Source organism: Orbicella faveolata, unplaced genomic scaffold (assembly GCF_042242905.1).
Source record: "Orbicella faveolata isolate gen_17 unplaced genomic scaffold, um_ofav_v1 contig_13, whole genome shotgun sequence".
Lineage (NCBI taxonomy): Eukaryota > Metazoa > Cnidaria > Anthozoa > Scleractinia > Merulinidae > Orbicella > Orbicella faveolata.
The window spans coordinates 15,473,287-15,487,426 of NW_028301540.1; the positions used below are offsets into that span (position 1 = coordinate 15,473,287).

The 14,140-nt window shown below is 41.3% G+C and overlaps 1 protein-coding gene and 2 pseudogenes across 1 annotated transcript; 1 reads left to right on the top strand and 2 right to left on the bottom strand.

Annotated features, from left to right (window-relative positions):
- Positions 1-1,717: 1,717 nt before the first annotated feature.
- On the bottom strand, positions 1,718-6,584 carry LOC149115252 (uncharacterized; annotated as a pseudogene).
- Positions 4,569-5,502, top strand: LOC149115253 (uncharacterized; annotated as a pseudogene).
- A 2,530-nt stretch (positions 6,585-9,114) lies between the features above and the next one.
- Positions 9,115-12,208, bottom strand: LOC149115254 (uncharacterized). The gene has a single exon (XM_089284789.1). The coding sequence runs from the start codon at positions 11,005-11,007 to the stop codon at positions 9,952-9,954; it is 1,056 nt and encodes a 351-aa protein (XP_089140915.1). The 5' UTR covers positions 11,008-12,208; the 3' UTR covers positions 9,115-9,951.
- Between the last annotated feature and the right edge of the window lie 1,932 nt (positions 12,209-14,140).

Sequence of the window (14,140 nt, forward strand, 5' to 3'; positions counted from 1 at the left end):
TCAAGCTTGGCGCTTTACCGTCGAAAGGTACCGCAGGGATGGGCAAGGAAACTTTTGAACCAAGTGGCGACAATTGGTAAGGAAAACCCCCGCTGTCTCCCAAACCGAGCGCCTGTTTCATTTCCGCGCTCCAATACCGCCTGTCTGAGCCGAAGACCCTTTGAAACGAGCCTTCGCTTTCTTTGAAAAACACCTCTGCTGTTGCGTTATTTTTCTCGTCGATGCTTTCTTGTGAAACGAACCGGCTTTTGTCCGCTTTTGGAAAGTGGTTTAAAAAATTTGTCCACGACTTTTTCTTGGCGGCATCTGCTTTTTTCACAAACTCAGGATCTTTCCACAAATTCGCCATTGTATTTGAACACAATTTTGTTTGTTAAATATAAAAATGGTTGTTCTCACTATTGTCACACAAAAGAATGGAGAGACTATCTATTTTGAAGAGCCGATACCGAAAGTACATTTCATGAAACTCATTTCTTGTAGTTTATTCAACAGCTGGGACACTTTGAAAAAAGAAGGTTCAGCCTCCTTGGGAGATAAAGACAAAGATAGAGCTTTGTCAATTAGTAAATTACTCCCAGGGTATTATGATTTAGAAAGCCTGGCAAAAGAAATAGAAGTTCTGTTCGCAAAATATAGTTATAAGTTGGAAACAGAAATAAATCAACCTGCTGGCCAGCTTATAATAAAAAATTTTGGGGTTGGGACAAAGCCGATTGAACTTGATCGCGATTTAGCCGGTTTGCTTGGTATTGGGCGAAAGTTGAAGACTATAACATTCGTAAAACGGATTACATCTCTAACGACATATTTTATTCATTGTAATTTGATCGACGAAGAAAAGAATCTGTTCAATGGCAAAAAGTCGGATGTCTTAGCCCTGTTCGATGTGAAAGGGAAGCCTTTTTAAAAGGTAAGCTACCACGGTTCTCCGGAACAGGTTTTGCGAGACTGTTCTACAGAAGAGTTTATAAATACCATCACCATTAGCGTAAAGACGAAAATGGCGAACTCTTTGATTTCAAAAGCTTCCCGCTTCTTTTTGAATTAGAGTTAAATTAAATTTCTTTATACACGCAATGTCTTCAGCAAATCTGTTACCTCCAAGCGCGCCGCCTGCCGAGCCTCTCTATCCAGTACTGGCGTCGTCTTCTGAAAATTTCCGCTTGCAAAAGATCAACGAGATTTCCAACACTTTGGACCGTGAGGTCGGCTACTATCGCCTCGTTGCTAAAAAATACAAACGGACGAGAAAGTTCGTTAATTGGAGTGCCGCCGGCTCCAGTGTTCTCTCGGCAGCTTTTTCCAGCGCTAGTTTTGGCTCCGCCCTCTCTTTGGTTGGCCTGCCGGTAACAGTTCCTTTAGGCGGCGCTGGGGGGTGTTTCGCTCTCGTTTCTTCGGGGCTGATAATCGCCAGCAAAAAACTTGAGTCGAAAATAAAAAAACATCAAGAGATTACCACGCTCGCCGTTGCCAAGCGGGATACAATCAACAGACTGCTCTCCAAAGCTTTGAACAACAACGAAGTGTCTTCCCACGAGTTTGACACCATCCTTTCCGAGTTTCAGCAGTATAACGCTCTAAAGGAACAAGTCCGAGCAAAACTACTTCGCCAGCCATCAAAGAGAAAGCTTCCTGATGTTGATGTACAGAAACTGGAGAAAGACATCCGCGGCAGACTTGAAGCAGAAATGATAAAAAAAATCACCAACCCTCCCGCTTCGAACTGACATTTAAAAACTCCCGGGTTTTCTTCCATGTTATTAAAAGATGATTGTGTGTTTCCACATGCTCTGCCTTTTCGTTCATGAAGAAATGTTTACTCCTGAGTGGCAAAAAGATGCTCGAGATATTACTCGCGAGATCGTCGCTGCAATGGTTGAGGCAAAATAGTAATCTTTGAATTTCTTGTTGAAGAGATGCGTATATTTGGTATTCTATGATGGATCGTGGACAAACTTTCGATGTTGTTGACACACCTCCACCCGACAAGCGCGACTGGCCATCTCTCGAAGACTTTCAAGAGCCAGAAGAAACGCTTAGATGGCGTGATATAAAAGTGGGGACGTACAGAGTCCTTGCATTGTACAACCAAGGTCGGAACAAATACGGACCTTCAGTTGTGTCAAAACTTGAAAAAGAGAACGGTTCAACCTTTTTAGTGTGGGCGCCGGTTTCGTTGTTTTATGCGATGGAAAAAAGAGAAAAAACAAACTTCATCTTGAATCTTGGTGCTAAATTGTCGGTAGAAACAGGCAATGTCTACTACGATTTCAAACTTTGTTGAAGAAACCCAGTCGACATCAGAAAACAGAGACCGCCGCCATTTTGTTTTGTTACAGTTGCTTTGACTGGCTAAAAAAAAAGGTTTTTCTCCCCCGTTTTTTCACCTGTTTTTTGTGACACTGCACGCGATCTCGATGATGTTTTCTTATGTCTCATGAAATTTAATAAAGGCTCGGTCGTACTCGTGGACGTCATAAATTGGGTATCCCAGATAGTGGAAAATGTTTTTTTTTTGTAGCAATCGTGGCAAAGACCGTTTTTTCCCCCGTACAGCAAAAAGGATCAAAATAATTTTTGCCGTACAAGTAGCATTTTTTGCAATGCAACACCTTTACAAGTTTTCCTGCTCTGGCGCAGTAAGGGCTTTCTTCTATTTCTTGATGCACTTTTTCTTTGATTTGTTTGATTTGTTTACTTTCTTGTGTGTTGCTTGACTCCGCGGTTGCCATGGTTCCTTGCGGTATAATACGTATCCTCATTTCTCTAATTGTGTTGCCTTCAGCTCGAGCAGAACGAGATCGAAATCCTTCTTCGCTTTTTTGCCCTTCCGCATTAGCCGCTGGTTTACAGTTTTCCCTCCACAGCCCCTGCATAACCGGTAGGCGCACTGCACCCCGACCCCGCAGACCCGACATGGGGCGGCATTCTTATCCCTTTCTTTAGCTGGTAGTTGTGCTGCTTGCACAAGGTCCCCACACACCGCTTTCCACAACTTTCTTTCCGGCCCCGCATCAGCCACGCGCATTTGTTTGTTGCTCGAAGCATCGCTTATGCTCGGACGGTATAACAGCGGGCTCGTTTGTTTCTAATTGGTGTCCCTTCCTCCCCGTTGTTTTAAGTAGTATATGGTGTAGTCGACAAATACTGTTTCAGAGAGGGACTCAGCAGTTCCCCGTTTTGCAACCCCCAGCTTTAACCGAAGCGAGCTTGCGAGCTTCGGTATTAAAGCTGGGGGTTGCAAAACGGGGAAATACTTCTCCTTCTGTGAAACGGTATTTGTCGACTACACCATATACTACTAGAACTAAACGTATAAGATCACATAAGGCACCCTGGATCAACTCAGACTTGAAGAAAGGTATGCGCGATCGTGACGCTGCCAAGAGAAAAGCTGTGAAGTCAAATGATCCATGCGATTGGGCAAAGTATAAAAAGCTGCGAAACTCAATAAATAATAGGATCAAAACTGCTAAGGCATCTTATTTTTCGAAAGCTTTTATGCAATTTGAGGGCAACTCTAAGAAAACTTGGCAAACAATTAATGAACTTACATCTCGCCGTAAAAGCAATGAGACTGTGAAAGAACTAAAAGTAAATGACGTTGTAATCAATAATTCTAGTGAAATTTCAGATACTTTTAATGACCATTTTTCAACAATCGGGCCCAGACTTGCCAATGAAATACCTCCAATAGGTCAAAATGATGATTCGAGCTACACTAACTTTATCACTTGTAACAACAAAACATTCCATTTCTGTCCAACTAGCGGTAATATTGTTTTTTCTCATCTAAACAAATTATCTAGATCTAAAGCAACAGGCCTTGATAACATTTCTGCTAGATTAATCCGTGAATGTGCTGATCTTATTTCGGTCTCTTTATCTGACTTCTGGTATATTTCCTGACGATCGGAAATGTGCTAGAGTTACTCCGTTGTTTAAGCAGGGTGAGCGATCTGATCTAAATAATTATCGACCAATTTCAGTCATTCCAGTAATTGCTAAGGTATTCGAGAGTATCGTGTATGACCAGCTATATAGCTTTCTAACTAAAGAGGACGTAATTTCTAAACAACAGTCGGGCTTTCGCGCATTGCATTCAACTGTTACTGCTCTATTAGAAGCTACCGATAGTTGGGCGTTTAATATCGATCGCGGAAATGTTAATGCTGTAGTTTTTCTCGATTTAAAAAAAGCGTTCGACACTGTTGATCATGAAATTCTTTTAACTAAAATGAACCTTTACGGAGTTCAAGGAATAGCTCTTGACTGGTTCAACTCATATTTAACTAGCCGTACACAACGATGTCTTGTTAATGGTTCTCTTTCTCAAACCTGTTCGCTAAAATGTGGGGTACCTCAAGGAACAATCCTAGGTCCCCTATTATTTCTTATTTACATTAACGCTTGCCCAACTGCTTATCATCATGTCAGCTTAGGATGTATGCTGATGACACCCACATCACATATGCGGGAGCTGATCTGAGCTCTATACAGTCTAATCTAAATCACGATCTAAGTAATTTAAACAAATGGCTTACTTCTAACAAGCTTACTTTAAACGCGACTAAAACTGAATTTATGTTGATTGGTTCCAGACAAAGATTGAGTACCCTTCCAGATACACTTGAGCTGTCAATTAATAATGTTCCAATAAATCGTGTCTCCTCAGTCAAATCGCTCGGTGTGTTGATCGACGAAAAACTTGGCAAACCCATATTGATAAATTGTCTAAAAAGATTGCATCTGGGATCGGTGCCATAAAACGAGTTAGGCCTTTTGTTCCACCAGCTACACTGCTTTATGTATACAGTGCTCTAATTCAACCTCATTTTGACTACTGCAATCTTGTCTGGGGTAATAGCGGTAAAACTTTGTCGGACAGGCTACAAAAGCTTCAGAACCGCGCCGCTCGCGTGTTAACTTCCTCTAGTTATGATACTGATGCCAAAGGTCTAATACGACAACTGGGTTGGAAAGATTTGTGTACCCAGCGTCAAATTCAGAAAGCCTTAATGGTATATAAATCTTTAAATGGCTTGGTTCCTGAATACCTATCGTCTAAATTTCTAAAACGTAGTGGAATGCGCTATTCTTTAAGGGATTCCAAAAACAAACTGGTTGTACCTCATCCACGAACTAACTATATGAAAAATAGCTTTAGTTACAGTGGTGCAACTCTCTGGAACAGCCTACCCTGCAATCTCAGGATGATAAAATCCTTTAATCAATTTAAAAGCAAAGTTAGACACGGCATTCATGGAAAACAGGATTAGTTTAATATTTAAATTAGGATTTACTACTTCAATTTTTATTAATTAGTATTTAGCATGGACTGTTTATTAGTAGTTTATTAGTATTAATTTTTTTTTTTTTATATATATATAACTTTAAATATTAGTATTACCTGATGATTTTTAACCGTGTATAAAGAAATGTTAAATAAATAAATAAATAAATAAATAGATGTTGTCATGCACATCTGTGGCTACACCATGAATGTATAACTTTGTATCCACGACTTCACTACAGACACTGAAATGTTTTTACAAATTTACCACCGCTGTCAAACACCTTTAAGGTACAATCGTCGCGGTCCCCGATAATGAAATGTCCGCTGGAGTTTGTAGCAATACACACTGGCTCCTTCAGCTTGTGCTCCTCTTCACCCTCCTGACCAAATGACAATGTTACACAACACTGTTCTATGCCGTGCTTACGCAATACTTCAGTTAATCTTTGGTCGCGCAAAGGATCAACTTTGTCTTCTCCGACATCAACAGTAGGCCAAATCCAGGGATCTACGCCTTTATTGACTGTTTACGTGACATCGTAGACGACACGATTGACGTAGCAAACACTGGAAATGATTTGTCTGCGTTCGTGTTTACCAAACAAACCCAGCCCATACTCCCCCGAGGCCTTTCTTGAGCTGAACATCAAAACTATTCTGAACTGCTGACAAAGAGTTCAGTTCTTCAACGCAAATTCTACATGGTGATATGGCGTCCTCGGGATTGTCTAGTTTCTCTAGTATTGTCGCCATGACTCGATATTGCATTGCTAGAATACGGTCAGACGTTTCTAGAGCTTCATTACCAAAGGCTTCTGTTGCTTTTCTTCAAGAATCTTCGAATCTCTTCTTTGCGTCAGAAAGAGCCCTCGTAGCTGATTCATCCAGGTCAATAAGCTCCAACTTCTTCATTTCCTCGGCGAGAGAAAATGCTTCATCACAAGCTGCTTGTGTTGTTGACGCGCCTGGCTCGCTTCTGGACCTTGCCTTATCAGAAACGTCATACAAAAACCCGATTCCTTCCTCAAAGAAGCTAATACTCGCTAGCAAATCTTTCCTTGATAATCCATCCAACTTAGACTTGATATCATCGATTTCACGGACGATCAATCGACGGAATTTTTGTTCTGTTACATCGCCATCTTTCAGCTTCTCCGCTACCTTATCTCTGCCTTTATTCACAAGCAAGCCAATAGTCGCTTTAACCAGGGTTGTTACAATAGAAGACATTGTAAAACAGATATCAGAACTGCTGCGTGTTTAGCAGAAACGATGTTGGTGAAGGTTAGTGTCACGATTATTGAAAATATGACGTCAGCATCAGAAGCCCCGCTCAATGGAACGTAACTTCGTATTTTGGATTGGAATTTCAATTGTCAGTTCTTTTTATTGGTTTTGCTCTAATATTCAGTAAATTTAATAGTCAATCTGAAGCCAAAATAGTGATAAATTACGGCATTAGCTAAGAAATAGGATGGACTTATCAGCCTTTATTTTGATTTACTGCATTTCAGTCAGAGTGCTCCCCAGTCCTAAATGTACATCAGGATCGTCTTATGTTCCTTGGAGTGACCTCTGATAGAAAAGATACTACTTGGGTCGATAAACAGGAAATGTGACGATATACACAATCCACCGTTTACGAGCACTCTCTCTTGTCTCTCTTACAGTGGCGGTCCAGACCTTGAGCTAAGGGGGCGGGGCGGGGGGGGGTGGTGGTATCCAGACCTTGAGCTAAGGGGGTGGCCCGTTTTTTGTTTTTTTGCTTGCCCTGTCGGCTATTCTTTCTTGTGCGGTTTTTTTTTACCCAAAATAAGAAGGGGGGCGGGGGGAGAGCCCGGGCCCTCCGTCCCCCCTCCCCTGGATCCGCCACTGTATTATATTGATTATCGGCAAGAGAACGATACGTGATATTAGGCAAGTTATCTCAGTCGCATTTAATTTTACGGCCAGAAAATTCCGGATTTATCGTCATGACATGATGCACTTATGCGAATATTTTGATATTTAAAGAGGTTTAAAAGACAGAAAACCTCTGAAACGGTCTTTAAATGCTAGATATAACCACTTACTTTAAATTTTGAGATAATGTATTTGACATTGCAAATCCTGTAATAGAGTTCGTTTGGTTACAGTTTGTTATTCATCATTCTATTAACATGTTCAAGTTTTGTATCTGATTACTTGTACAATAAATTGTTTGTTGCGTTTCATCAATTCGACTCCATCAATCGCACAGCGTAAGGGCTTGGGGAATAAACGAAAAACTAGACCAAATCGAACATGAGGAAGGAATAAAGATTATTTTTGTTTTATTCCCCCAAGTCTCGCAGCCAAGTTAGAATTTTATCACATCAAAATTGGCTTATTGATAACCTTGGCGTATACCCAGATATAGCCTGTGAACAGGCTCTGGCTTGAAGGGTCTGACCGCAGCTGGAAGGGCCGAGAGGAAACTGGATGAGAGTGAAGTGGCCGAGGAGGGAATGGGGTGCGGGTTGGGGCGTCTCCCCTCCTCTCTCTCTCCTCCCCTCTCTTCTCTCCGCTTTCATCCCGCTTTCCATCCTCGATTAGAGAGCCTTTTCACGGGCTTACCCAGATACTCTTTTAACTTCAATTATGTAGGACTATTATATGGTACTACGCATCTGCAACTTTTATTAATTCTTCAATTCCTTCCATCGATCTCGCTCGGACTGCCCAACCTTTGTTATTACCAGTATAGCAAATAACTATTTGGGGTTTCTTATACCTCAGGTGTAAGGTGAAACACCTAAATATGACGGGGTGTTTAAAATTCTTAACGTATTACAAGCTGCTAATTCAAGATAGAAGAACTGAGAACATATCCATGAAAAAAGGAAGAAAAATTTCAATTATTTTCACTCTGTAATGACTGTAATGTACCGGTCGACGCGAATTAAACTTCAACAATCCCGCTTCCGGCCAACCCCAAAATAAAAAGTGCGCGAATTTCTCCAAGTCCCCTCCCCTCCATCCCTTCCATTTGGTTTCAAATTCCCGCCCCCCTCCCCACCCCACCCCTGCGCTCAGCGACGAGTCAAATGCCCGGGGTATGTCCGGGGACGGGGAGTCGATGTTTCTATGTGATCAATTACGTAATTTTCTGGCTGAAATTTTATCTTTTCTGAATCTGTTTATTCTGATGTCCGAATGTTTGCAAGTGTCGTTTGAGGTTACGATAACTGCGTGTAGCAGACGCGAAAAGTCTCTTTTCGTTCCCATACATTCTCGGTAATTTTGTCGACAAACTTTTTTCTTCCGAATTCGGTTTATTCTAGTGTTACAATCTTTGCATGCGTTAGTTATTGAGCGTTGCAAAGTATGGACACGCAGGGTTACTACATTGGCGGATAGCAAACAGAAAACGTAGTAATTGTATTGTCCTTGTATTTTTGCCAAAATTTTCCCTTTTTTTCGAATGTGGCGCGCGCGTGCGTTAACTCTTTTGACAACTTTTAACACTTATTGTAGGTCGATAACAACTGTTATTAAACTCCCTATACATTCAGACCTTACAAATAATAATGCCAAATACCGCAATTACACTCCATCTCAACTCAATGAACTTCTTAAGCTTTTACTTATTCTTATGAGTAAATTTGCGCCTTAAATTTCACCGCGCGGTTTTGAACTTCTTGTCAACAACAAACCAAGGAAATATCATCACAGCAAATTATCGCCTTTATCTTTATTTTAAATATATTTTAAAACTGTGAATTTTTCATTTACCCCAAACATTGCCTTCACTGTCGGCAGATCAAATCGTTCCAGTCAATAGAAAACATCAAACATGCGGTAAATCATCTTTAATTACTGCTAGTTTAATTTATTACAGCTATTAGCATTAAAAGCAATCACTAGACTATAGAAGTAACAACTTGACTTACTGTCTCGAATCTCTGTTTCTGGCAAACACTTGAAAAAACCACACCAAATCATTAAAATGAGACCTAAGGGCTAACTTTGTTGTTCAGTAGGTATTTCATTAGCTGTTTTTCATCGACTGAAAGATTTCTCACTCGCACAAAATGCGACGACTATTAAAACAATAACCCAACAAAATGATATCTTGTTGCCAATCTCGTCAGACCTGAACAAACACATCTTGTTACAACAGCAAGTATTTTGAAGTTAGGTGATCGCGTGATATCGGCCTGACAATACTGTTTCGTTTCCCTAGAAACGAAACAGGTAACAGGAAAAAAGCCAATTTTGGACATAACAATACTTGAGTCAATAGACTGATTTCCGTTCTGATGTAACATTCATCAAATGTGGAGAGCAAATCCATTCATTGTGTTCATAGTAACGACAAAATCTAAATACAGATAACCACGCGAATTCGTGTAAAAAATGTATGTGAACATTCAGTTTCTACAACTTAACATACCCATACGCCCTGAACCTGAATAGCTATGACTAGATACTGCGTATATCAAAAAGCTAAATACGAATACATAGTGTATGTCAGGGAATTATGTAGGAGAGCCAAATTCAACTAGATAAAGCGAAATTACTACAAAATTCCAAAACACTTCGTGGCCTAATTAACAAACACAATTCTGACTAATAAAGTTCACCCGTTTCACACTTAACAGAAGAATTCTGAGACGCGCACCGATTCAGCCTTACTTTGCATGACTATAGTAAATTGCTGGTTCATCAGGTGGTTTTGAATCTTCGGTAATCTCCAGGTTAGGGCTGAAAAGGTTCTTCTTCTGGCCAAACCCCATTTGATACTGCCAAATGTACACCTCAGAGCGGGGCGGGATATGCAGGTTAAGGGTTTCGGATTCTTCAGTGATGTTACTCCATTGTTGCTGCTCTGTGTTAACGCTCTTTCCACCATACTGGACTTTGAGGCTAAACTGATATTTGGAGATGGCCTCACTCAAAAGACCGCTTTGGTACTGTGCTCCCGCCTCGATGGACCAGTTGTGCTCTATGGAGGACATTTCACTCCTTGTGAAGCCAACGGTTTTCGTGATGGTTGTTTTCCAGTCGACTGTAACGTCGGTTTCATTTGCAAAAGATTTGATATTATGCCAATAACCAAACGCTTTTCCGTCGGTTTGAGCTATGCCGCCAGGTATAAAGTTGAGGACTGACTCGTGAACGCTGAAAGTGGCTGGGTTTTCGTCGAGATTCATGTTGGTGCTTCTGTGGTAAGGGACACTCCATTCGCCTGCTTGCTTCAAACAGTAGACATAATCAGTCGTACCCCAGAAGTAGAGACCATCACGGAACGCTTCGTGGATGCTATATTCAACGGCACCCTTGTCAGTGTTCATGTTCTCCACTCGTCGATAGACGCCCTTGTCGGCAAATACGATGTAGTAATTGCCAAACGCAGAGTAGTAGTGGCTTCCTCCACGACAGTTGGGATGAAGACTGTACACCACAGCATCTTTGTCTTCATTCATGTTGGTAACTCTACGATATTCGTTCCCTTTAATGATGTAGTACTGATCTTCGGTGGCCAAGTAGTGATCGCCCCACTGACAAGCTGGACTTAAGGAGTAAATCTTGATATCATTCCCTTCATGGAAATTTGCGCTTCTCATATAGACGCCAAGATCTGAACGAATGATATAATAGTCGTGCTTAGTACCACAAAAGTCGATTCCTCTGGCCTCCTCCGCACTCTTCGGCACGATCTCTGGATAATCTGGAAGGTTAGACATGACTTGAACTCAGTGTCTGCAGCTGAAGTTAGCCTTTCTTGTTGAGCACTTGCGAAGCAAGCAAACCTCGGGGCGTTGATTGTGAAAGTGAATACAGCAAGCTAATTCATGTATTGATATACTGTGACTTCCTTGTCGTAAAACCGCGCCCATGTCTCGTACCAGTCCCCTTCTTCTCTTAGGTCTCTCAGACATGGCTAATTTCGGTAGAACAACAGATCTCAAGGGGTCGGGGGGTAGGTGGTTGGGGGCGGAGGCATTTATCCCAAACACATTATTTTAATCATTCTAGTTAATTGATCTCTCATTACTGTCGCACAAACATGGCTCATGGCTTCTTATTCAATGCCCAGCTAAACGAAGATTTACTAGCATTCTTTAAAAAAATTGTTTGGCCGGTCATTTAGTGTTTTTGCTACTTTGACCAGCTGCCAGTCATTCAGCCACTTTTACCACACAACGAGAACTTTATTTTACCAGGCAAATACGTAAATTTGTCGCGAATGTTACAACTCAAGAAGCTTGGAAGCCAGCTCGATTGGTTTTACCGGAACAGTGCGACCTAAACAAACAAAAAAAAAAACAATGAAACATTTAGCGTTACAAGAACTGGGCCCCCGCGGCCCAGTTGATATCGAAAGAAAAGAGCAAAAAACGTTTCTCTGAAGCAGCGCTAGCCAAAATCACAGCAACCCAATACCTCTCCATAGACGGGCGAAAAAATTCTAACCCAGCGATAAATTTATCATGTCCGATTCGCACCACTTGCCAACTAAACTTCAGCAGCACAGGGGTTTTTTTGATTGTTACATGAAACGTGCATAACTGCTTACAGCTTCGAACACTCTATGTAGAAAAGTATGCTTTTAGAAATAAACTTTTCGTTGAGAGAGGAGACTGTTACTTATCTGATAACAATGAAACAAGGAAATATCATCCACAGGATAATATCGCCATTGTGTTACATCTTTTTACCCCAAACATTACCTTTGCTGTCGGGACATGAGTTCGTTCCAGTTAATTGAAAACGTCAAACACGCTGTAATTATCTTTAATTACTGCTGGTTTCTTGAAACTATTAGCATCAAAAAGCAATCACTAGACGATAGAAGTAGCAACTTGACGTACTGTCTCGAATCTCTGTTTCTGCTAAACACTTGAGAAAGCACACCAAATCATTAAAATGAGACCTAAGGGCTTACTTTGTTGTTCAGTACGCATTTCACTAGCTTTCTTTGACCGACTGAAAGATTTGTCACTCGCACAAAATGCAACGACTGAATCGATAAGCCAACAAAATGACTTCATATTCCTAATCTCGTCAGACCTGAACAAACACATCTTGTGCAACAGTGGGAATATTTCTTAATAAGTACCAGGACGACTCTCAAACAGCGAAACATTATTTCATTGTGTAAAAAGTAAGTTCGTTGTGAAATTACAACCCAAGAAGCTTAAAAGCCAGCCACTGACAAAGCCAAAGATTAAACTTTTAGCAAGTGTTTTGAGGTTACGCGATCGCGCGATCGGTTTCACAATACTGTTTAATTACTGTTTCGTTTCCTTAGCAACAGGCAACAGGAAAAAAAACAATTTTGGGCATAACAATACGTGAATCAACAGATTGATTTCGGCTAATAAGCTGTTGACTTTTAAAATGTAATTTTGATTAAACATTCATCAAATGTGGAAAGTAAATCTACTCATTATGTTCATAGTGACGACAAGATCTAAATACAGTCGAACTGTAGCCACCCTCACTTCATGCAAGGAAAGAATAGGAGAATCCACACTCTTTCAAGCGATCAATACTTAAAACAAGGTTCAGTACCAACTTGTAACTTAACGGTATAATGTAGGTAACATTGTGTAAAAGTACTGTGCAATAAATTGCTCCCTCCTCTTCTACGGTATACAGCGCTGTATTTCTATGACTTACAGTTCACAACAAAATATCTCATTCCGTCATTTCGCAGTTGTTACGTTCAGGATGGCCGCTTAATACAGGTAAAATAACAAAGAAAGACAAACATAGGACTGCTACAGGGTGGCCGCGGCCGCTTATTAGAGGTGGCTGCCTAATACAGGTAACAAATACAGCGTTTGTATGAGCGAAAAATCGGGACTTTGAAAACTGGCCGCTTAATAGAGGGTGGCCGCTTAATACGGGGCCGTTATATACAGGTTTGATTGTACAAATAACTACTCGAATTTGTGTAAAACAAACATGAACAGTCCTGCGCGATGAACTTTCTACAACTTAACATATTCATCAGTGCCCACTTAAACCCGAATAGCTCGCTGAAAATAGTCGCCAACCATTATAAAGCCGTTTTTGGGACCCTCTAAAATTTTCACGAGATTGTCAAAGCCTATGAAGTTGAAGGAGGGATGTTTTAAAGAATAGCAATGAATTTGTGTTTGATTTTTATCGCAAAGGAATGCTTCTCTTTTCGACTACAGCATGGTGATACTGACAATATCTGGATAGCAGAGTGTATTATCGTTTGTCTCACGATGTAGTCACTTGAGATGTAGATCGCGACGTTTCGACTGCTTAGTGCTGGTCTTCTTCAGGCGATAAGGTCGACTGATTGCACGGTATCATTTATATCACAAAGGTCGGCTGTGATTGGTGCATTTCGATCCTCCTATTGTTCCATTGTTCCGGCGAGTAGCTGTTCCCTCAGTGGTCCGCTGTTGTACCGTTCTCCTGTTGTTGTGTTTCTTGATCGTGGGTATCCATGCTTAAGGAATTTCAATTCCACTATCCCTGTTGATGTTATTAGGGTGAAGTCTTACGTGAATAGCTTCCTTGACCCTACGTGTGTACCAGTGAGGATCTCGATCAATAAACTTGACCTCATTCCAGATAGGATAGTGGCCGGTCTCGTGGGTGTGTTTAGAAACGGCGGAGGTCTGGGTACGGGCGAGTCGTATATCCTTGTCGTGTTCTTTGATCCTCTCCTGCATAGATCTCGCTGTTTCCCCAAATGCGCGTGGCTGATGCGGGGCCGGAAAGAAAGCTGTGGAAAGCGGTGTGTGGGGACCTTGTGCAAGCAGCACAACTACCAGCTAAAGAAAGGGATAAGAATGCCGGCCCCATGTCGGGTCTGCGGGGTCGGGGTGCAGT

Bases quoted from the DNA above. Each gene is read 5' to 3' on its own strand.
- LOC149115254 (XM_089284789.1), bottom strand. From the start codon at position 11,007: ATGTCTAACCTTCCAGATTATCCAGAGATCGTGCCGAAGAGTGCGGAG.